At 33.1% G+C, this 24,830-nt stretch overlaps 4 protein-coding genes across 5 annotated transcripts; 1 reads left to right on the plus strand and 3 right to left on the minus strand.

Moving 5' to 3' along the window:
* Positions 1–2,021: 2,021 nt before the first annotated feature.
* Positions 2,022–2,516, minus strand: LOC113870243. Its single transcript, XM_027506836.1, has one exon. The coding sequence runs from the start codon at positions 2,514–2,516 to the stop codon at positions 2,022–2,024; it is 495 nt and encodes a 164-aa protein (XP_027362637.1).
* Positions 2,517–10,773: 8,257 nt separating this feature from the next.
* On the minus strand, positions 10,774–13,396 carry LOC113869279 (U-box domain-containing protein 30-like). Of its 2 annotated transcripts, none has more exons than XM_027505524.1 (2): positions 13,289–13,396; positions 10,774–13,163 (listed from the first exon to the last, which is right to left on the minus strand). In XM_027505524.1, the coding sequence occupies exon 2, from the start codon at positions 12,736–12,738 to the stop codon at positions 11,389–11,391; it is 1,350 nt and encodes a 449-aa protein (XP_027361325.1). In that variant the 5' UTR covers positions 12,739–13,163; positions 13,289–13,396; the 3' UTR covers positions 10,774–11,388. The 2 variants fall into 2 exon arrangements, with proteins under 2 accessions (XP_027361325.1, XP_027361323.1); XM_027505522.1 differs by having other exon boundaries at positions 10,774–12,982; positions 13,164–13,354.
* A 4,702-nt stretch (positions 13,397–18,098) lies between these two features.
* Positions 18,099–18,904, plus strand: LOC113869935. Its single transcript, XM_027506484.1, has 3 exons — positions 18,099–18,228; positions 18,310–18,595; positions 18,682–18,904. The coding sequence occupies exons 1-3, from the start codon at positions 18,157–18,159 to the stop codon at positions 18,780–18,782; spliced, it is 459 nt and encodes a 152-aa protein (XP_027362285.1). The 5' UTR covers positions 18,099–18,156; the 3' UTR covers positions 18,783–18,904.
* Positions 18,905–20,333: 1,429 nt separating this feature from the next.
* Positions 20,334–23,887, minus strand: LOC113869542 (galactomannan galactosyltransferase 1-like). The gene is made up of 2 exons (XM_027505916.1): positions 22,263–23,887; positions 20,334–20,526 (listed from the first exon to the last, which is right to left on the minus strand). The coding sequence occupies exons 1-2, from the start codon at positions 23,614–23,616 to the stop codon at positions 20,522–20,524; spliced, it is 1,359 nt and encodes a 452-aa protein (XP_027361717.1). The 5' UTR covers positions 23,617–23,887; the 3' UTR covers positions 20,334–20,521.
* Positions 23,888–24,830: the final 943 nt, after the last annotated feature.

Genomic DNA, 24,830 nt, shown 5'->3' on the forward strand with positions numbered 1-24,830 from the left:
AAAATTATTAATCTTTTGTACTATTTTTTCTTGTTAAAATTCCTCTAAAAATTACTTAAATGACCTAAATCCAAGATGGTGGATGTCTATCTAGAAGTATATTTGAAATACTAAAATAGCGTTTGTTTTACTTGGACAATTTTTTTATGATTTAAAGAAAAAATTACTTAAATGTCATCTATGAAAAAGTTACAGATACAAGTATGCTCTAGTTTACATGAACTGAACGGTTGAGTCGTTCTTCTTTCCCTCTCAACTCCCTCCTTCACCCCCTCTCCATCTTGCTCTCTCCACCCAACCTGCTTCCTCTTCCCGCTCCTGTTCTCTCCATCTACCCTTACTCTCCCACAATCTCAGCTCCCTTCTTTTCATAATTTTGTTAAAAAAAATATTTTTTCTAAATTAAAAATAAAACTAAGAAAGAAAAAACTATAGTAATTCAAAAAAAAAAAAAACTCAGCTCACTTCGAAAATTATTGTGTAAAACTAAAAAAAGAAACTATAGTGATTCAGTGGTGAAAAAGATCAACCAGAGAAAAAGCTATACAAAGTGAGTTCAAATCCGGATGTTCTTAGTCAAGCCTGAATACGAATCAGCGACCATGGACAATGAATAAGGTCCTTGATGACGAGTTATTGGACATAAAGTAAAAAATAAAGAAAAAACAGAAGCATATTTTAATGTTATTATAACTTTGCTATATAATGGAATATATATTTCATGAGATTAAAATGTAGGGTTTTTTTTTAAAATGTGAATAAAAATTTAAAAAGAGAGAGAGAGAGAGTTAGGTTTGAGAGTCAAAATTATTATTTAACTCAAAAACTATAACTCACATGATAATAAATAAATAAGGCTTAAATTAGTTTGTAATTTTTTAAAATTTATTTACATTCTTTATCTGACTACTCTTTAATTTTAATAAAATTTATTTTAATATATTAAATATAATTAAAATGTACATTTTTAAATATTAATTTAATTTAATAAAATTTACAAAAAAACCATGTTATTATGTTAGAAATTGATTATTGTTGTAAACCAAATAATAAATATGGGCCAGTATCTTGTTCTAGGTTAGCACCAAAAGACCCAAAGTTTATTAATGGTTCCGTAATTAAATATGGGCTAGAAATTTATTTTGAGATCCAACTCAGTTAAAATCTACACACTTAATGTCCTACGAATTTTCACATGGGATCACAGTCAAGAGTCATACCTTTTAACTCGAGCCAGAATCCTTTCCAGTTAAGTTGAATTACCTTATGAGAATTCGTTCATGTACTCGATTACTCATCTGCACTCACAAATTGCACAATCTTATTGCATGAAGAACAAGATTTATCTTCAATTATTGTTCTGTCAAATATTCACTAACTAAAGTATTGTTATACCTTTTACAGATACCTCTTATTATTTCAAACTCACATGTACCAATACTGTAGCACTTCACGTTAATTTAATCCTTGTAGGTTCGTTAGAGTGATACCAAATGTATCTAATAAGCAAAGTAAAATGGTGGTACGACAGCAAAATACGAGTTCTGATAGGGAAGTTTTTCAAATCGTATATATTTCGAAACAATTATTATTTAATATATTTTTATTATATTTGAACCACCAAAAATTTGATATCTTATATGAGATCATACATTATTATTTTTATGTCTCTTTTATCTTTTATATATACACATCCAAAAAATACAATCTCAGTATAAAAGAGACACTTTATGGTATTCTAAATTAGTGGTACTATAAGTGGCACGTGTAATCTGTAATGCATTCGTTAAATATTTATACCATTTATTTAATATTAATAATCTTTATTTTAATATTTTTTATCCATATCCCAAGAGTACTTGTTAAAATAAGAAAGGTGTAGCTAGCAGCCCTGAGCCATATCCCTGGTGCACGCTCCAATGTCCAAACGCACAAACTGTGGACAAACGCTATTTACCCCGAATCAAGTAATTGAACTTATTTAACAAAGGGAGATAATGACAATTAAGAAAAACGTTATATTAGAACTCGAGAACCCGGCCAGGTTCCCAGTTGGTCATCGTTTCTTGATTCATACGAGGGACTGAACACCAGTTATAAGAAGAGGTTGAGGATAAATTCAATTCCAGCAATCCACCAGTAGTTTCCTGAGATTCCATTCCCAATGCTTCAGATTGTGCTCCCTCGTACCAGTTAGTGGACATTGTTGAGGTAGCAGTTGATGCAACACTTTGAAGAAGTTGATGATGAAGCTGAGGCTTGAACTCTGGTGCAGCCGTAAGGTGCTGAACTAGGTCTCGGAAGTTTATAGCGTCCACCTTGTATACTTTGATCGGTGTTGGTAGCGGTGGTGCCACTGGCGCCCTCTTCCACGGTTTTGACTGTGACTTCCGCACGGAATGGAGCAAGGAATGGGATTGCAAAGGGTAAGCATTTTTTATACCCTTGGTTTCGCCAGGGTTTTGTGATAAGTATGAAGAATTTGACGTAGGGTAAGAGCTGGAATAAGCTTCCATGGTCCTGCTAATTCAGATCACAACGCAAGTTGGTTTAGCTTGCTTGATTGGTTTTATGGTGATGATAATTTGAAGTTAGATAACAAGGTGGCTAAGAGTTGGAGAAAGTACGCTATTAATGTGTGAGTTCTTTTCAACTATTTATAGATTGTCGTGACTTGTGGGCGAATTGAGGGTGGCGATGAAGGTAAGGTGCGTGCGTTGCTTGCATTGATTGTCAATAAAAGCCAACGACTTAAGGATGGGGCAGCTTGGGATTCAGACGTGGTTTTTGTCTTCACCGTCGGCGGAATGTATAATGTAAGTAGTGACATATGGGAACCAATCCGTGTGGTCAAAATATTCCCTCCAAGTTTGTCTTTATTGGACCTTATGTTATGAATCATGTTGTTTTTGTTATTAAAAAATAATGGTGAGGGTACCTTATATGACGTTCCTCTGATCCTCCCAAAGTCGCGAAGAGTTTGATACAACTATTTTGTTTGAAAATTTATATGTGCATGTGTGTGAAATACAATTTAATTTAATGTTATATATTTTTAAAACTGAGGATATTTGATGACTTTTTTAAATTTGTGTACAAAGTTTTACGCATTAACTACTTGAAACAAATTCAGTGCCTAATATATACAATTTGTTTATTTAATTGAACTAAGTCATTACATACGGAGATTTGAGTCCTCTAGTTGCACTTTCAAGAATAAAAGGCGAAATTGTAATAGATATAATAATTTTTTTTTTAAAAAAGTTCTTTTAAATATTTAAATTTTATTTTTAAATATGATGTTAACTTTTTCTCAATTTGTTATATATGTTTATGTCTTTTGACTTTAATTATAATCTGAATCAAGTTTTTTTATATATGTATAATAAGTGGATATAAATTCGTAGATTACCCATTAAATAGCTCCGGTCATAAGGAGTGAAATTATAAATATTAATGCATGTTTTTCAAGTAATTATTCTTGCACTTTTGAATTAAAAATGGAGATGAAGAAGTGTATTTTCCAAAATACTCAACATCACAACAAGGCACAAATATTGTCTTTTACTCGGCTTTTAAATTTAGATTAAGAAAAAAATTGGCTATCAAGCAAGATTTAACTTTACATGAACAAAAGGTTAATTAATAAGGTGAGTCAATAAGCGTAACAATCGCCATCGAGTATCTGTCATTCACGTTAGTGAAGATAATACTTTATTAACAATTATTAATAACTTATAATACATACATTAAACCATATAAAAAATATTTTGAATGCGTAATGCTTTTCAATGGCAGATCTAATAATATATTCATCACTGGGCTTTAGGAAAACAATTTAAAAATTAAAGTGGTGTAAAATATATAAGAAGCTAGCGATTACTTCCGCTTGGTGCAGAGACGATGGGAGAGTGTGTTAAGAAGATTAAGTCATTGGTGAGAGATTAATTGGAGATTTTGGACAATATAGCCGCCTCTCTCGATAGACGGTCTTACGCTGGGACGAACTTGCTACTTGCATGATTCATGATTGCATCAAGTGCATTGCCCATTTATTAATAGAGTTCAAGATATCCTTATTTGACCAAATTCCATAACTTGACCCAATAAACGGCGTCGCTTTTATCAACTTTTTGGGAAATGCCTTTCCTCGCCCATTTCTTTCATGTTGATAAAATAAACAGTGGATAACATAGCACAGAGCCTGCGGGACTTTTTTTTCGGTATTTTTCCTGCCCTCTTATTTAATAAACTCTATAAATTTTAATTGAAATTAGTTAGTTGTTTTTAATTTGCCTTAGAATTTTTTATTAATGTATGTGTGAGAAAATAAAATGATTAGAAAAATAATGAAAATAACTTTTAAAATATTTATAATACTATTTAAAGAAAACCTATTTGAATTTTTTTTCTCGAGATTTATTAAACGCAAAGATGAAAATTTTCTTTTATATATATTATTTGTTATGCACCAAAGTGAGGGTAAATAAATGAGAGATGATCGAGTGTAAGTGTGAAAGCATGCAAGAAATCAAACCACCAGTGAGTTGAAACGAAATTATCTTCGTCGTAGAGGATGACCCACCCCTATGTGAATCAAATTCCATGTTTGCTGCTGCTACCTTGTTCATATTGGCATAGTACGAACGCAAGTTAACGGTTACAATAGACAAATGGGTTATGTTCCTGTTGGGGAAAGAAGATTTGTATCAGCATGTTTAAAGTCAAAGTGTCGAATAATAAATATTATTTAATATTTAAAAGTTAATTTTTTTATTTTTTTTTTTATTTTTTTATAAAAAATATTATAATATACTTGTTGAGTCAATCGTAATTTTGATTCTTTAGAGTAGATAATAGTTTGATCAGGTAAGACCGAATAGTATCTTATCTTGTATAAGTTAGAATTCTTAAAAAAAATATTATTTAAAATTTATATATAGATAAATAAGTCTGACACTTATAACTTTAATTAAAAAAAATATCAAGCAATATGGTTTTTTTATTTTATTTTAGTATGCATTTAAAAAATATTTTAAAAAAATTTACATGTAAATTTTACATAAAAATATAATTAACAACATTAAAATAAAATATAAATTCGTAATCATTTAAAGTGAATTTAAATACTTAATTGAAAATCAGATAATTCATGGAAAAAAAAAAAGAACATGTCAATCCCATGGTAACCGAGCAGTAAAAAGCAAAAAAAAAGTGTATGGTAGTAATTCAAATTCACAAATCACAACAGTGTTGTACACAGTAATCACATTCTCTTCCCTCCGCATGCAAGGTATCAGGCACTGAGCGAGTTACGGAATTTGATATACACACGTCTTATCCCGCAAAGAATTTAAGGTGTTTCACGGACACTAGCAACTAGTTATTGAGTTCTTCTTTTGAAGATTAGTTGCGTCCGTATCCCCTGGTTATGTGTGAATGAGGACCTAGTTCAAAATCAGACTTAGCATGCAGTTGCACCTCGGGGTATCACGCTTGGTTTGGATTTCATGAGAGAAATGTTCAAATTAATTAACTAAATCTCAGTTGAATTTACTCTTATTTGTTAAAGTTTTAAACTAACCTAACATGAAGAAATCAATCATATTCGGGTTAAGTCAAACTAGAGTGGGTTTAAGACATAAGTCTAATTTAATAAAAAATGATGGTAAAATAAGAATAATTTTACTAAAATTTTATTAATTTTAAAAAATATATCCAACATATTATTTTTAAATTAGGTTGTACCTTGTGACATTGACTTTTTTTTCTCTAACTATGTAGTCAATTAAAATTTTTAATTTCTAAACTTATTGATGAAATTTTAATAGTTGATTTAATATTACAAAAAATTAAAAATTAAAATTTTTAAAAAGTTATATTTCATACATTAGTAAAATAACCTTAATAAAATCTTTACCCTGTGCCTCAAATGTCCTTAAGCCAACCTTAATTCAAACCATCAAGTTTATGTAATATGTGTGTATGTGAGTTTGCTAATTTATTTCAACCGTTGTTTTTACAAAAATATAGTTTTAATATTTTGCATCAAAATTTTAGGACAAAAACATTAGATTTAAAAGAATCCAATGTTCTTACCTTAGAAACATTTAGCTCAATTCAATTTTATAAGAACTAGTACTTATTATAGTATATATATAAATTTAAAAAGACGTTTTTATATTTTTTTAATTTAATGTGTATAATTTTTTTAATATTTTATAAATTAAAATTTATTTATATTTTTTTAAATAAACTAATAATTCTATTATCTATATATATGAAAATAATAATTATTATTATTTCATGTATACTTTAAAAATTACTTTTTCTTTTTTCTTCTTCGATATTCACTGTCGCTCTCTAGTCGTTCAGCTTGCACATGTAACGCCTACTATTGATAAACTCTTTATTCCTCTTCTTTTATTTTTTGTATAAAAAACAATGAAGACCTTAGGATTATCGTCTTGTTTTTATAGACATTCCTTCATTTTAAGCACAAAGCTTTGATTTTCTGCTTCTCAACAACCGTTGTCATTTAGTTTTTTTACCCTCACCGAATTGAATACCGCTATAGTCATCGTCATGCCACTGTTGGCGCCAACACGTGCCTAGTTAGCATTTTCAAAAGTGATCAATCCATCTGCATATTGACAGTGTCTAAATGATGTTGTCGTTCCCATTATAACTGTATCTTCTGTTAGGGTGTTAGCTTTCAGTAGAAGGATGGACCATTGTCAATAAAAGGTCAAGGTCGAATAATTGAATATAGGCATCAATTTATTTGCAAATATTTGCGTTTGGGCTTAGAGTCATTGGTAATTATCTAATAGGAAGATAAAGGGAAAACTCAAGTTGACGATGTGAATTTTGTCCTTTGATGGGTGTCACGAGGAGAAAAGTAAATCTTGATCTTGTTCCAGGAGAAGTCGTGAAAATTAATTCTGCAAAAAATAGTTTTTTTGTTTTTTAAAATTATATTATAATTTTAAAAATAAAAAACTGTTTTTAAAATAGAAAATAAATATACTCTGAAAATTGAGACCTTTCTTTTGTTATTAATTAAAAAACTGAATGGACTTAAATCTTCTCGAAAGGAGGCTATTCATTTAAATGAAATATATTTTATATTAGTCATAATTTTATTAGAATTAATATGTGCGTGTATTCAGAGTTTGAATCAGATGAGGTTCACAAGTGTGAGGTAGACCCGTGATCACCCTTAATTGCATTTGAAGAAGTAGATGTGTACGTAAAGCATACATAAACGTACAATTAGATAGTGGGTATTGAGTCTGAACTCTGAACCCGCCTCAAAACTCAGAAACTTGCGCAGGTTTCACTTAAGTCATGAAAAGCATGACAACAGGACAGTGATGAAAATTCCATCTTCGACTTGGGCTGGTTTGGCCTCCGGCTGCTGACTTTGACTTGCTCTGTGTTAGGCAATAGGCTAGGTAAGGGAAACCCGTTCACCTCCTCTGCTAGCTGTGCTTTGCCTGTCGCAAACATAATCTGTATTTCGATTGGATTATCCGATTATGTTTATGCCTGCACATCAAACTTTTATTGTCATTTCATTCCGTTTAAAGGTCATTTACACCCAACAATGGTTGGTGCAATTCATAAAGTTGGATCGTTTTAGTAAACTTCAAATCATTTGACAATTTATTGTGAGATGTTTGTGAGTTACATATTACTGTTGTTGTTTAAATTTGGACTTGTCACCTTTTTTTTTCTTCTAAATTATATGCATACTTTATAAGAAATAATCTTGTTTGAATTGAAAATATTTAAGGATGGTAGGATAAACTCTCTCATTGAACTTTCTGTTTCATTCAATAAGTCTAAACTTAAGACATTGCTTTTAAAAAACTAAACATATACCACTTAAGTAAAAATATTTGTCGTTATTTTCCTATTGCCCTACGTTATAGTTATTAAAAACTGTTATAGAATTATTGATTCAAAAAAATATTATTTACAGAACAAATGAAAATTATTAAATATGTTAATATCATTTTTTTAGCATATACTTACCGAAATTTAAACTATTAATATAATAGATTATAATAAACAATTTGTTGACATAAAATATTGATATATTATTATAATATAAAAAATTAATGTAACACGTTATATTGTTAGTGTAGATCTGTAATATCTATATTAATGATTTAATTTTTATTAAATAAAAAACTATACAAAAATATAATGTTAACATTTGATCCTTTTTGCAGTGCAGGTAAAATATGTGTGTATTTGATAAATATTAAAGTTTGTGATAAAATAAAATAAAATCTTTGAGGACAAAATCTATCTATCTATATTTCTATATATATTATGATTTAAATAATTACTTATTTTAATCTTCTAAATAAGTATCACGCCAAAAAAATTAGTTAATGGATGTGATGTTAATAACTGTAGATAATCATGATATGAGGAAAATAAACATCTTACATGGGACTTCGACACCTTAATTAGTGTGAAGTGGATTAGAAAGATGGACTTCCAGTTCCAGGGAACTACTTATTCAACATCTTTAGTCTTTAATATGATTAATCTTAAAATGGGGAATGAAGAGTCAATGTTTTTGTGCTCAGTATTCAGGTTATTCATCACTTCTTACTCCATGATCACTTTATCACGTGTGCAATTACACCAATTCTTTTCACGTGTCCCATTCCCGCAGGCAGCATGGTTTTGACTTTGGACCATTTCTTAAGCCATTCCTGGGGGCGAGTCCAGCTCACTAGTATTTTCTGTCTTTCTCGCTGGAAGCTACATACACCCCTTGTTTTTCTTAAATTTTACTCTCTTTTAAGTTTAGCTTGTTCAAATGATCTTTGTTTTAACAATTGAAAAATATTTATTATTTTAAGCTTTATTATTACCTCTGTACTCCTATTAGGTAAAGTAATATAATTTTAAAAAACTTATATTTCCTTCAAAAATTAAGAATATTTAAAAAATGCATCCTTAAATAATTCAGTCACTAATCATATTCGTTAATAACAAACTTACAAATTTGCATTTAAATCACGACTTTTTACAGGTTGATCATCATTAGATAAAGTTTGGGGGGGGGGGATCTACTCATTTCAATTTCTTTGATATTCTCAATATTTAGATAATTTTTTTTTAAAAAATTCACTTTCATATTTTTTTTACCATATCACCAATTTTTATATTTTTTGAAATAAAATTTCAGAATATATTACTCACTTTCAAATTTTAATTTTAAGAAAACGGTGTGAGGAAGCCATCTGTTATATGTTAAAAGTAAGAGGTGCCTCTGTTATTCAACAAAAACAAAGTGAGAGGTACCTCTGAAAATGTGTACACTGATAACAAAGTTTTGATGAGTAGCAATGAAACTTGATGGAGTAATTGACTATTATTGAGATTGATAGTTACGTTCGGTTAGACGATGCAGAACGTATCATGTGGATGAAGATGAGTTCAACCTTCAAGGGGGATTTCTCTTCAAGGAGGAGCTCTTCCATAACCTGCCTCTGCTTCCTCTAAGGCTTGGTTTTGAGGGCAAGCAACGTCATGAGGGAGATCCCCACTTGCTTTCTTGCTGTGGATTGCATTTAATTGACAACTTTTGTTCTGTTAATAGTTCAATCAATAACTTTATAAACAGTTGAAAGACCCATATCAAGTATGAAAAAGAGGTTGCACGACCCAAAACTCAAAGGAGATTCTACTCTGCTTATCTCCTGCTGGATACGAAAGCCATTTTCTACATGGCTTTTCCTGAACCATTCGGGCACCAAAATATGTAACGAATAGTCGCCTACTTTGATGTTATATACAATCTGATTAGATGTTAATTGAATTTGATACAAAATTAGGAAGAAAACTTTACCTATTTTGATCATTTTATTTATTTATTTCTGGTTGGATAATTTACGGACACGTCATTGTAAAGATATATAAAAAATAAATAAAATTTATCTTTTAAATTAAAATAAATTATCTCTTCAAAATTTTTAAAAATTAAATAAGAGTAATTTTTAAAATATGTATATATATAAATTAATGATAAGTTATGAAAAAAAATATATATTTTTCTCTTGCAAGATCGTATTCATAAGTTTACTCACATTTTGATAATTGAAAGAATAAAAAACTTTGGCATGATCACAGCTTAAGTAAAGCTGTAGTTAGTAAAAAAGTCGCTTTCCAATTTGTATATTAGTAAATTTTTAGGCGCTAAACAAATTTTAACCAAATTGCACATTTACTATGCACATGGTATCTGAAGTAATAGTCACGTTAATATAACAGCCAACCACATTTCATATCTTATTGTTTTTGAAAAATTGGGTGTGGCCTTTTTCGTGCATAGTAACACTATTTGCGTGGACAGTTAACTTAGACAAGGCTATTCTCTGATTTGTAGGTTTTCCTAGAGCCAAACTGCAATTCAACGTTCCTATTTCAATGAAAGCTCTAAGCTTTCTTTTCTTTCGTTTTCAATCAGGCAGTGATTCAGTGAGTGGTAATATTGGGTCTTGTCCTCAATTCCTACCACAAAAGGTTAAGCAAAAGTGTGCACTCACCCGGACGTCTAGTCATCCATAAATACAGTAAAACATGAGAGCATCTGGTGAGGAGTACACCTGCCTTCTCTCTACTACACTATTTACACCCTGTTCCCTTCCCTGATAGGTCATATCGCGGTAGCACCAATGGAGCACTTAAGAATCTAATAACGAATATAAAAGAATTAAAAAGATCAATATCACAATTTGGAAAAGTTGAAGTCCAGAATCAAAATGAAAAATGAAATGGTTGTTTCCATTGTACACATAAAAATTGACCGTCACAAGCTCTCCAGTCTCTCTACACATTTGAGATCAAAAGCAAAATTCCCAGTATTTTTAATGGAAAATTGGAGGCCTCTAAAAGGTCCAAAGAGGAAGAAGATACAATAAAAGTAAGGCATGGAGCAAAGCAACTCCTCCACAATTACAATTGAAATTGCAAGCTCCATCTTCGCTGTGTAATCACTCTCCTAAGAAGTATCTTTATCCAACAACAGCAAGACTTCTACATCCATATATAACCAACCCCAAAGCAGTATAAAAAAAATTCAGTATCATCTTAATGGGGCTTATTGTAAAAACATTGGACAAGTAACCCGCAGAAGTGAAAGGCACTTAAGCAAGGGTGTATCGATGTCCACATTATGATTCTTCGTTCAAATCAATTGTTGGAATCAAAATACTAAATATATACAGGAGAGACTTGCACCTCAACTCCATGTCACGTTTTGGGGTTTATTAGAGATGGGCGGTCTGAGAAGCGGCTAACCTTACTATTCTTGCCCCACAAATTTACAATTTGTTGACACCACCAGGTTGAAGTCCATGGTCATTGGATGGTTCTGGTAAGCTTGCACTTGGAAATGAAGATGGTATCTGAATAATTTAAACTACACAGCTTCAATAGCTCAGCAGACTGTTGTTTCAATATAGGATTGCAACCACTTTGAATTACAAGGAGGAGTTTTGCAGCAAGCCCGGCATCGACAGCAATGGACGAGCACTCCTCGGGTGCAAGCTTGCACACGGACCATAGGATAGACAAAGCATACTGGGTGCAGTTCTCTGAGATCCTCATCAACAGTTTCACCATGATGGGTATGGTGTTACAACAGTCCTTTAAAGCCACTCTGCCTTCGGGTATAGATGCTAATGCATCTAAAACACAAAGGGCTAATTCCAAACAATCAGGCTCCATACCAGACAACAATTCAACCAATTGAGAAACAGCACCAATGCTCACTAACAAATTCCTCACTTCTTTATGCAAACAAATTGTTCTGAGAAGGCTTAACCCCGGACAGATTCCATTGCTGTGTCTCTTATCCTTGACCAGCCTCATCAACCCAACCAAAAGGCTATGGCTGGAGATAACCTCCGACCGAAAATCCTTCTCCTCAATCAACGATTCGATCAACCGCGTGCAATTGATTTTGGTCTCAATTGAACCCTCATTCAAGATATCCACCATCAAAGAAATTTTAGCAGGCTGCAAAAGATTCTTTTTGGAATCCGAATCAAGGGTCAAACTCACAAGAATACCAATAACTTCAGAGCCAACAGCATGGGAAGTAAAAGGGCCAAGTAAAGAAGACATGACAGAGACACCACCTTCATCAATCACTGTCTTGCGAGCAGTGGAGTGAGAAGCCACCACTTGGTGAAGCTCCTTGAGGGCCTGAACTCGAGCTTGACCCTTCACCTTCTTCAGTGTCTCAAGAAGTTCCGAAGCTCTTCCCTGAACATCTTCTGATCTCTTCTTCATGAGTAGGTACTTCTGAGAGAACCACGTGTATATGAGCCGGTAAAGGGTGGTGTTTGGAGTGACGGAATCGTCCCAAAGCTCTTGCATCGTTGTGGGGCAAGTCAGGTGGCCCAGGTTGAACCATTTGAGAATGTTGGACCTCTCGTAGGTTTGGCCAGTGCAAAGGGTGACAGGGTCTTGCATTGGTTCCAAAGAGATTGGGCAAATGAACACACTGGGCACTTCGCATAACTCAAGCTCCTCAATCATCTTCCCCAGATCCAACTTCTCACCCACCCCACTTCCCACAACGCCACCCTCGACGCCACCCAAAACACCGTCTTTGACGGCGGTGTCCAGATCTAGAATCTGGCCGTCGCCACCCCCCTCGAACCCAGCAACTATGTCCCTTCTAGAAGGCTGAAACATGGGCATTTTTGAAACCCCTCTTTCAGGAAAAAAAAAAAAACTTGGCAAAATGCAAGGCAGAGAAAGAGAGAGCGAAGGAAAACCCAAATCCCAACCTAAAATCACTGCAGTGACAAGCACTCTTCAAGGGTAAAGAGAGCGAAACTTGCTCTACTGTGCAAATTCGCTTTATCTGATCTCTTTCTGTGGTCAAAAAAAATAATGACCATCACATCTCACATCATGAACATATAATCACTTCGTGCTCAAGCTTCAAAAGGGGGTTAAATCAAGGAGGCTTTAGCAAAACAATAAAGACCCGAAAGAAACCCAAAATATATTAAAAAAAAAAGGAAAAAGAATCTAGAGCAATGAAAGACCAAACAGTGCGGACCACTCCAACTACGACTAGGACTAGTTGAAATGAGTAAAATCAATGGCAGTAGAAAAACCTGACAAACAGTTGAAAGAAGATGGGTCAGTTGGAGAGAAATAATTGAGACCCAGATCACAGAAATAGGCAAAGCTTAGAACTTAAAAGGGGCTACATGAGATGGTGAACCAAAGAGGACCGTACCACCACAGTGGGGAGAAGCACACAAAAACCGTTCCTCGCTCTGCCAAACGCTCCTTCACCTCTTCTTTTCGGCCACTTCATCAACCAACCTAAAATATTAAATAATTCAATACTTTATTTTATTAATTATTGGGTTAATCTTTTGCTTTTTTTTTTTTTTGTTTACAATAACAGGTTACCGGTAAAGTGCGGGTTGTAGCCGGTTAGTAAAACACTCTCGACCCTCGCACCACACGTGCAGTCATCTAATGTGTCGCCATGAACTCACCCTTTTCTTTGTTTACTAATCAATTACTACTTTATAATAACAATAATTATTATTATTATATATACGATTTACGAAGGTCTCTGTCATATGCTGTACCATAACCCAAATTACGCTAGTATCCCCCTCATGGCCTAATGGATAATTTATATTTTTGTATTTTATAAACATTAGCCTTTGGGTTAATTTTAAATATTTATTTTTTATTAAATGCAAATAAATTTTAATCGATTTTTATTATTTAATGTTTAAATTATATTCTAAAGATTAACTATTTTTTCCTATCATTTTTGGCTTACACGAGTTCGTCGTTCCAGGAGATAAATTTTTCGAAGTTACTTTTTTTTCTTCTTAATTTTTTAAATATTTTTAGAGTTGTCATTAATGATTTCAAGCTCTTCACAAATATTTTTTATTTTTACTTTAATTGCTGTGCAGCAAGAAGTTTATGTTATGCTAAGGTAGTAGATGTAAATAAGTGCAAACTATAAATGATAATTGTTGATCCAATAGATGAAATATATTCATAAATGATTCCATCATATTTATCATATACATAGGTAAAAACTTTTATAGCATGTATGAATAGTTTGGTTTAGTTTAGAAAAGGTAGTTGGAGAGGAAAAATAAAATCTTGAGGAAACACTTTATTCGGGTCTTTCAACAGCAAAAATGAACAAAGGCAAAGTGTAACATAATTATAATTAGTGAGTATAATAACAGTAATAATGACTTTCTTTATGGACATGGCAGGGTAAAGGCATAAAGGGTACATTGGTCTTTAAAGGACGTAAATAAAGAAATAGTTTAGGTTGCACGAAGCAATAAAGCAGAAGTTTCACAAAAGTCCAGGGAAAACCCCACGGGCACAAATGAATAACCGGTGCGGCCCACGATGGGTCCAAAGTAAAACCTAAATACTTTATAGTTTTACTTGTTTAAAAAAATAATAATTACTTACTTTTATGATTATTTGAAAAAATAACTATTACAAAGAAGGCAATAAATTGTAGACACTTCTAATAATTTATACGGCAAACATGATGAATAAAATAAAAAGGAGGTTATAGTTGTGGTGTTGAACGGCACATCTCGTTTTAGCAAATGGAATATCTTAGATGCTTTTTCTTGAGAAAAAAGAAAGGAGGAAAACTAGCAGAATTTTATATTTAAAAAGAATAGAAAAACGACAAGCGTTGGTCTCCAAAAAAGCCCAAACATGGATTTACAAATAAAAAATGGGAGAGAGAGGAAAACGAAAAGGGTTGCTTTTTATATTTTATGGGTAAAATGCCAGCAAAGCATTGGACTGTGACAGTCTTTGCTTTGACTGTACGCATCGGTTTGCTTATCCGGTCTTTGCTTTGACTGCCTTTGCCAATGCGAATGCCCAGTGCAGTTCAGTCCCACACACTCTCTCTCTCCCCTTTACCTTCCGTCCCACCCAATTGGAAACTGACACGTGACTCTGCCTACTCTGTCTCCATCCCACCCTATGTCACTCTTTTTTATGGCTAACCTTGTACATTTTACACATTCAATATTATATTCTCCTATTTCTGTTTTTCTTATCATCCTAATCCTAATGCTTCTAGACCACTTATCAGTTTTTTCAGGAACCCCTCATTTTGAACTTCAAAAACCTTTCTTGTGTTAAGAGGGTGGGTAGTTATTAGAATAAAAAACTGGGTGGGTTTGGTTTGATGGGTAAAAGTGGAGTATTAATATTCTGTAGCGGATTGGATGTTTTCTTAATTGAAATTGAATATGGGTGTAGATGGTGCCCAGGTTGGACTCAATTCTTTACTATAGCTGGAGTTGGGACTTGGAAGGACAGGGATTTTTTAATTATGTTATTATTATTTTTGAGTGGTCTTCGATCTAGAGGTGAGGAAAGCTTGGTGATGGGAGTGCAGTTTCAATTTTTAAATCAATGGTCATAGAAATAGACCAAATCTATTATCGGGGATTCAACTTTCAGACACTGTGGGAGTCACATGATCTAACACAACACTATTTTTATAATACAGTGTGTCACATGATCCACTTAGTCATTTGTTCAATATCAACATTCCCGCTTTGGAGATTAAAATCACTCACCCGTTCCATGTGGACAATCATCTCTTATTCTTTAAACCATCCATGGAGTCAAGGGTGTTTAAAATCATATCAAAACATTTTTAAATTGCTAAATTGATTTAAAAATTTAAATACATCGTATATTTTATTGTAGTTTAGTTCATTTTTTTCTATTATTTAAATCAAATAAAATTGAACCAAGCAATGTTTATTATATATTTTTATTACTTTTATTGTTATACAATTTTTTAATAATATATGTGTTATTTTTGTTTATTTTATATTTTTACACTATTCTCTCTTACTTTAAAAATCTCTTTATTTTTCTTTTTATTGATAAATCTATTTTTTCACAAATATTTTCTGGAATTTTATTTTTTTCAAAAAATTAACGTTAACTTCCTGCCTTATTAAATCATTTTATTTAGATTTAAAGTTAAAATAAAAATTATAAAAAATAATTTTATTAAGAAGAATAAATATTTTAAATTTATTTAGAGTAGTTATCACATAAATTTATTCAATCAAACATTTAAATCATTACGTGAATTAAATATTTTTAATTTCACTTGTAAATTTAAATTTAAGTACTAAGAAATGTAATTATATGTGTGAAGATATAATTATACTATTCTTAATAGTAATAACTATGATTTAGAAAATATAAATAATAATTTATAATATAATTTCAAATATAAGTAATAGTTGTTATTAAATAAATATATAATTAAATTATTTATTAAAAGATGTATCATATTTATTAAATAAATGCATTATCCAGTGGGTTATATTATGAAGTCCTTGTTGTCCCAAGCCTCAACTATATACATCTCTCATGTTTTAAATAAAAATTAAAGAATGATATGATCGATAAATAATTAGTTATTTTTACTGTATTGATTGAAATTTGAATATTAATTATGTATATAAAAATTATATATATTAGTAACTTTTATATTAAAAAAGTTTAGTTTTTTATTATAATTAATGCCCTTAATGCACCTAAAAAAATTACATAATAAAAACAACAATAATGAGACTAATAAGATACGGGAATGAGTTGTACCGACATTACTATCACAGCTCACAGAAAGTCCAGCGGTTATGTCTACATCGATTCCTAATATAATCAACGATTAATACAGCTATTCATTGTGAATTATCAATTAAAAAATTATATAAAGTTTTGAGTGATATGAATATTCGGGCCCCATCTTGATACATGGGTGCAAATCAACTTATAAGATTTGTTGTTTTTCGTTTTGTGAACTTAGAAGATTTAAGGAGGAATAAGGGTTGATTGATTTAGTTTTGATTTTTAGTTTTTGAAAAACTATATTTTAAAAATTTTATAAAATTATTTTTTAAGAAAAATATAAAAATAAAATTTGTTTGGTATTTTAGTTTTTAAATTATTTTTAATTAAATTTTTATTAGTTTTAGAAAAATAAATGAAAAATAAAAATAAAAGCACTTTAAAAGTAATTCTGCTTTTTAATTTTAAAAACTGAAAATAATTTTTTTAAATTTTTTTTAAATTTATATTAACAAACAAGTTTTTCTATTTTTTTATTTTTAAAAAATAAAAAACTGCTTAAAAAATAAAACAAATCTTAAGTATTTTTTTTTAATTAACTTATTATGTTACTCTGTCTCATTCTATGTTAGAGACGAATATCGTACTCCAAAACTATGGGGGTTCATTTAAATTAATTTATTAGAAAGTATTTTTTAGCGTCTTTAAAAAATAACTATTGCAATAATTTAAGATTTAACAGACAGATGCGTAAATGAAACAAATATAGTTGAGAGAAGCATTTTAGCTCTGTGTTAATCTGCCATCCGTAAAGGATAAAGCGAGAGAACACATATCACTAAAAAGGCAAGGGTAAGCTTATTACTAATGAGCCCAAATTTATTTGAAGGATTAGAAACTGGACCTCGGAATCAATATCCAAACAATGTTGGACAGTACCAAAATGGGCCCAAAAATATGGGCCTTGAATGAGTAATATAATTAAACTATTTATTTGACCAAAAATTTTACAAACTATTTTGTGCGCTTCCACCCCCATAAAAGCAAATTCAAACTATATTTTGTTTAATGCAAATATAAAAGGAGGTTTTATTTTTTGTTTTTCAAGGGAAAGGGAAGGGAAGCTGTGGTGTTATACAGATTACAGGACCAAACCTGCATTTGAAGCTCCATCACTTGAGCTATGTGAAGAGGACAGACTAGCCGTGGTTTCTTTTTTGGTCCATGTTACAACAAAGGAGGAGAAAAAGTCAAGAGAGCCCAATGAAAGGCCCAGAAACAGCCAGAACAGCTGTGTGTCCTCATGTGGCTGTGGATTGTTTAGTTGAGCTTCTCTTATTGGGCCGACCTCTTGCTTCTTAACTTCTTTTCATTCTGGACCCCGAAAGCCCAGTTATAATATATCCGTGTTCATTTTGGTTCCCTCTCAAGTTAACCCGCGCCTCAGTAACAGTAACGTGTGTGTTCATTTTTTTAACGTTAGGTTCGATGAAGCCAGATGAGAGAAAACGGAGGTTCAATGAAGCCATCGTTAGCATGCTCTATCCTTCTCCTCCACAAGTAAATATTTTCTCTGGATTTCCTGCTTTATACTATCTTTCAATTTGATTAGTTAATCACTTAATGACGATGATCGTGCAGCATGAACAAGAGTCGGAACCTGTGGAAGCTTTGATGGAAGGATGTGGTTCTGATGTTAATATTTTAGGTACGATTGTGGATGACTACGATAATGCCTCGTCGAACAGCAACGAAGAAGATGACTGTGAGGCGAAGAAGGGAAGCAGGGCTCAACGAAAGAGAATTCGTAAGAAGAAGCTGAAGGAAGAAGCCATTCGTCGTGGAAAACTAATTGGGCCGCTGTTGCCTCTGACCCATCAAGTGGCAGAGGATGCTCCAGCTGTTCGATCAAATGCTTCTGAGGAAGGTTCTGGAACTTACCAACATGTTTTCTTGTTATGTTGTTGCCATGTCGGCGTAGAACTAATTAATGGTGAGGTTAACTTGCTTTAGGTGTTAAATCAATGAAAGTGAAGCAGCGGAGAATGGCTAAAAGGATGGCCAAACAAAAGCCAAATGCCTCTACTTCGGACAATACCAATCAACGTCTATAAAAAGACTCAGATCACAACAATTGCAAAGTAAGGTATTGCAATATTGGCTACTGTGTAGTAATTCTTTTTTTTAGTATTTTCTTTTCGATGGCTGTACTAAGCAATAATTATATTAACTCTAGAATTTTTACTTCCTTAAATTTGGGTCTTGCTGCAAGTTGAGATCGTGAATACTATTAATCTTATTCTTTTATCTGGGATTGTGTGTTTTTCATAGTTTCAGTTCAATTTATATCGGAATGGCTTTTCATGCTTTCTTTTATCTAGAATCGCTGTTCTTGATAACATCCTATTTCTTGACCTCCTATGTTAGTAAGCTAGTAATTTGATTAGACTTAACAAACATAATTTTAGTTAAAATAAAATTGTGTATTGAAATAATTCATGTTTAGAACATTGTTATGTCAAAAATGAATTTTGGTATAATAATAAATAGTATTTTTTGCACTGTTAATTTTTTTAAATATGCGTTGATAAATAGAGGCTTAAATAACTTTTTTGGATCTTGTAAATACTTTTAAAAAATTTCTTATTAAAATTTTACATGAATGTGAATATAATGTGAATTCCAAGACCATGAAGCACTCCGCGTCCAATAATCTGCAACTCCGTCAAATATCCCTGGGGGAAGTGCTAGTACCTTATCTTTCTTTTATCATGTCACTGAATCCTACAAAGTATGATAAAATAAATTGATTGGTATATCACGACAAAGAAAAACTAAAAAAATAATAATAATTAAATGTAAAAAACACAAATTACTTAAAAAATGTAGATTCCATACACTTTTTGTCTAAATTATTTATATGTTTTTTTTCTGTTTTTTTTTTCATCTTTATACACCAATGTCACTATAACTTCATTGAATCTCCATTAGTAAACAAACCGATTTTGGGACGAAAATTTTAATTTTAAAAATTCAAAATATTTAAAAACTAAACATGAACAATGAATGACAATTAAGAAAACTAAAATTATACATAAGCTGAAATATAGGAGCGAAAAATCCAATTAATCTAATAGAATCTCCCAGACGACTAAACATGTGCTTATGCAAAGCAAACTTTGGTTTGAACCCAGACATAATTGTCAAATCATGTTCTTCAATTTTCATCTCCGTGTCCTCAACGCCTGTGATTCTTCTCACTTGATTCCTTCTCTCCCTCATTCAATATGGCACATATGACATATCCCTTGGCGAAGCGCTTGTACCTTAAATTTTTGTTAGTTAACCGAGCAAACCAATGTAATATTCATACTAAGGTTTTGCTTCAATTAGTATTGTACGACCTCATCCAGCGTGTTAATTATACATATTTCCTTTGTTAAAAAGAAAAAAAAATCACCTGTTGGAGATGTGGGTCAGTATAATACCTCTCGGCTAAGTAATACTAATATGGGAATGCACGTCACATGTCCACAATTTTATATCTTTGCTACACCAAATATTTGATATAATGCCATAAATCTAAACACTGCTATACATCTAACATATCCAGCCAAGCAGGAAAAAGGAAAAAAACAAAGTGTAGATGTAACTGGAATGGCCGAACTGCGCGAGGTAAGTCTCATTGGTGGATCTGTGACAGTAAGTATTGATATGGTATAGTATCATAATGTGTGCGCCACAACCCCAGATGATAATACAGGTCGACGAAAGTTTTGGCCTCATGCACGTGCTTCATCTATCCATCTTAAATAATGGGCCGCGGTAACGTTTTCCAAACTCAGCGGGTCCTTCACACTGCAGGTCCAAAATAAGACATTTATGAGATCCACAAGAAAATGTTTCCCTAACAAACAACAAAGAAGGATTAACAAAAAACAAAACGAATATCCTGCACACTTCAAAATGCTTCACAAACTATAAAGCCTAATGATAATATTAGTATCAGTAATAAAAGATGCCACAACATCAGCAAATGAAAAAAACAAATGTTAACCTCAATTTTTAGAATTAATTTTAAATAATTAACAGTAAAATATATTTTAAAAAGTATTGAGCACATAAAAAACATAAATCTATAATAAATATTATCTGTATAAATAAATATAGTGTTTTTTTTACGTTTAAAACTAACCTTAAAAAATGATGTTAACGAACTAAATAAAACATATCATTCTGCATGCGCGAACTTGAGCAAATTATCAGTAACAACGACTAGTAACAATTTAGCCAGCCATATGGTAAACGCTCCTTGAGCCAATCCCATGATTGTCAAAACCAATACTGCAAAAAATAATAATAAAACAACATGCTTTGGTAGATCCACTCTCGTGGATTCTAATAATTTGAAGATCATGGTAGTTGAGCGACAATGGACAACTATAACTCCGTACCCTACCCATGTATTGTAATAATATAAGGGATCATTTCATTCAATTGCCTGAAAGCATATAATAAGGAAATCTTCCGAGTGAGCACAAACCACATTTCTTTCATTTGCTGACCGGCTGCTATTAGTTTTTACTGACATTTCCGTTACTGTTTTACAAACATGGTTACAGTGAACACTTGCACCATAGCTATACCTCCTTACTGCATATAGCTTAACAACCCGTTAAAGCACTTTTTTAATGTAAAGCTCTGGTTTAGTGATTCCAAATAGTGCTAAGACAACATTGCCCAAAATATAATCTCAATAATAATTTTTCTTTACAATAATAACGAAAATAATTGGACTAAATTGAAAATACTAGTATCGTTCCAAGATTTTTTTTAATATTCATTTCAATATTTAATAAAAAAATGTCAAACAAGAAAATAATTGTAGTTAATATTTTAAAAAATATAATTCAAATATTTTCTTTAATTGAAAGATAAGGAAAAATAATTTAAATTTGTTTTTTTTTCTAAGAATAAGTTAATTTTCATTTAAAAATAAGAGAATAAATTAAAACTACGCATGATATAAAATGACAAGAAAACCTCACTGCATGCTTTTATTACCGGTTGTTTGAAAGGATATTGCATCGCAGGAAGGGTTAGTTTTGACCACAAATGAGAAATGTTACTCTCATTTAGATTTTTTCCTATATATTTTTATTTATTTTATCATATTATTATTCATGTTATTTTAATCTCTTCTTATTATAAAAATCATCGAAATTTTCAGGGCATGCTCACGCAGAAAGATCAAAAAGAAGAATTCTTTTGTCAACAGGCAAGTCAAGGGGACAAATTTACCGAAGAATAAGAGACAAAGCATCCATCAACATTATGCTTGTGGGGATTCGAGAAGAATGAAATTATCCCTCCGTTAATGCACAATTAATTATTAAATTCCCCTGACGATACTATATTATTAATTATTATACCAAAAGCCTTTGCTAAAGCAAAAGGGAAGACGCCAGAAAAGATGCATCAGTATAAACTAAAATAATAGTAGTATATTATCCTAATCACAGAGAGAATCTGAGTGGAGATTGGTGAACAATAATTGGGATGCATTAAAATAGAATTAGTTTAATGTAGATTACCTTGGTCATGGGGATAATCAAAAGGTAGAGGCGAGACAGAGTCATGGTGTAGATCCGGGTGCAGGAAACCATATTTGCGAAGAACCTGATTGTCGGCGAAATTGAGAGCCCTACGCATGCCGTTCCAACAATCGTCGGCAGAGTACATGGCATTATATTTGCCACTGCAGGGTTGACAGCCAGTGAAGTGCGTGACAAAGGGTCTTCGCCAACTACCTTTACCAAACCCAGCATCTTTCACATACTCTTCCCTCCTTTCCCCATAACTCTCACTCACCTTCTCCGCGTGACGCCTCCTTAACCCACGCACCGCTCTCTCAACCTCATTGTACCTCTCGCTAATGTTCTCGAATGTTCCAACGATCTCCTCCCAATACCCTTCGAAGTAGTACTCGCTCTCCAAATAAATCCTGTCCGCCCATTTCTCCTTCTCCATTGCGATCAGATAAGCCAGGCCCGTCTGATCGTCTGACTCCGGGAAGAACTTGTCCTTGAAAGTTGACCGTAGCCTTTCCCCCCATTTCTCGTAGTTTGGGGTCTGTGGGCCCATGCTGGCCCACACATCCATGAAGTCCAACGACCACTGACAGTTTCGGATTAAGAACACGCCGGCGTTGAGGCCCGTCCAGCTTCGCTTCTCGTGTATGAGGTGGGCCCAACCGTGAACCACCAGGTTGTGATCCTTGTAACGCTCCAGGGGGAGCTTGAACTCCATGTCGGTGAACAACGCGTCCGAGTCCACCCACCAGATCCACTCGGCCTCCGGGTGGGCCATCATGGCGGCCCTAACCACTGGATACTTGGCCCAATACGCGAACATCTTGGGCTGCAAGAGGGCGTTGTTGTAAAAGATATCGTACCCGTGGAGCCGACAGTAGTCCACTTTGTTCTTGAAGAATCTAAGGAGAAGGTGGTCGCCGATGGGGTTCCGGCACGGCGACGGCTGCGATCCCGTCACCATCAGCACCCGTTCTGTTGCTCCTGCGGCGAACGAAGGGTGGTGTTTCAGCCATTCCTCGCGCTTCTCGTCCCAGTTGCGGACCTTGTCGTCCATGGTGTACCCCATTTCGGGGTCGTCGTAGAAGGTGACTTGGGGAGGGTCGAACCGGAAATCGGGAGAGAGGTACAAAGCGGCGTCGTTTGGGGGAACGTTGAGAGAGAGGGTGTCGAAATTGGGGGTGTCGTTGGGGATGGGGGTGGTGAAGGAGGAGAAACCCCAAACGAGAAGAAGAGCGGAGAATGCCCCTGCAAGGAAGAGGCATCCATCGGAGAGGCACAGAGAGGAGTTTTTGTTTCTTGAAGAGGACTTAGCCATGGGAGAGTTGTGGTGAGTAGAGAGTTCAGATGTTACCATTTTGAGGAAACGGTGTTACGGTTGTGACTTAATTCGCTCTCGTTGGGGATGCTAAGTGTCACTCGTCGGGTTCCGCAGAATTTTCGGCATGCTCGCTAGAATCAAATTAGCAGAGGTTGTGAAGGGAGAAAAAGTAACACTTCCACCTCCTAAACGGCCTGGATTCTAGCATTGGAAACTTGGGAGCCTATCTTGATCCGCATTGTCGTTTTTATTAAAAGAGAGCCAGCGCCATCTACGGCATGGCCCAACTCGGGGAACACAAAGAAAATACTTGGTTGCGGCTTTGGCTTTTGGGGTTGGGGGGTTTCATGGAGTAATATAAATAAATAAATAAATAATGGAGTTTAATTAATTAAAAAAGAAAAACGTTTATTATTTAAACATTGATTCCCATAATGTGTCTTATTTTTATTAATAAAAATATCCAGAAAATTGACTTTCTAACTATTGTCATTCCTTGTGGATGACTCTCTTTCATTCAATGGACGATAGCGATGCATGTAGAAGAAGATATGCCCATGTGAAGGGGCAGCTTTGAAATCACGTACAGCACCAATTTGATTAACACGTTGTCTAATTACATCGATCCATGTCGTGATTGAAGCTGTTAACTTGAAATAGTTAGTCTACCAAATAGTCAGTTTGGCACAGGGAGAGGTTGAGAGCATACTGATCATAGTGACACCGACTCATGTAGGATGAGTAAATGCAAATTATGCAATTTATATTTGAATTTTATTTCAATATTTTACACAAATAATCGTTAATGCTAATAAAACAACTCTTTACTTTAATTAAAAATTGTTTATTTTAGCTTTCCACCCCCCTTCGAAAGTAATTAGAGAAGTAGCTACATTTACTGCAATTCACGTACCTTTCATGGTATTATGGACACGTGGAACATGACCGACATGTGGCCCCGCCAAACCCCTTCAAGTCCGTTTCCACTTTCACTGTCCCACTCCCAGAATCTCTCTATTTTGTTAACGCACAGTAAATCTATTCCCTAAGAAAACTTGCAAGAGAAAAAGTAACTAGATAAAAGTACGTAAGTGACCTAGTACTCTGAACGTTTTCTAATACAATATTATCTATAAAGTAATGAAGCAATTAAAAATAAGAAGCCAATAGAGAAATAGTTTAGATAATATATTAACTTTTTCATAAAGTTGATTCCATAAACCAGCCTGTGTCGCCTCGGTTGAAGCAAA

The sequence above is a fragment of the Abrus precatorius genome, unplaced genomic scaffold (genome assembly GCF_003935025.1).
Source record: "Abrus precatorius isolate BTA unplaced genomic scaffold, Abrus_2018 Scaffold6, whole genome shotgun sequence".
NCBI classification, from domain to species: domain Eukaryota; kingdom Viridiplantae; phylum Streptophyta; class Magnoliopsida; order Fabales; family Fabaceae; genus Abrus; species Abrus precatorius.

Excerpts from the sequence above, each read along its gene's own strand:
- LOC113870243 (XM_027506836.1), bottom strand. The coding sequence starts at position 2,516 with ATGGAAGCTTATTCCAGCTCTTACCCTACGTCAAATTCTTCATACTTA.
- LOC113869279 (XM_027505524.1), bottom strand. The coding sequence starts at position 12,738 with ATGCCCATGTTTCAGCCTTCTAGAAGGGACATAGTTGCTGGGTTCGAG.
- LOC113869935 (XM_027506484.1), top strand. The coding sequence starts at position 18,157 with ATGAAGCCAGATGAGAGAAAACGGAGGTTCAATGAAGCCATCGTTAGC. Across the intron at positions 18,229-18,309 it reads TCTATCCTTCTCCTCCACAA|CATGAACAAGAGTCGGAACC; the intron begins GTAAATATTTTC and ends ATGATCGTGCAG. Across the intron at positions 18,596-18,681 it reads ATCAAATGCTTCTGAGGAAG|GTGTTAAATCAATGAAAGTG; the intron begins GTTCTGGAACTT and ends AACTTGCTTTAG.
- LOC113869542 (XM_027505916.1), bottom strand. The coding sequence starts at position 23,616 with ATGGTAACATCTGAACTCTCTACTCACCACAACTCTCCCATGGCTAAG.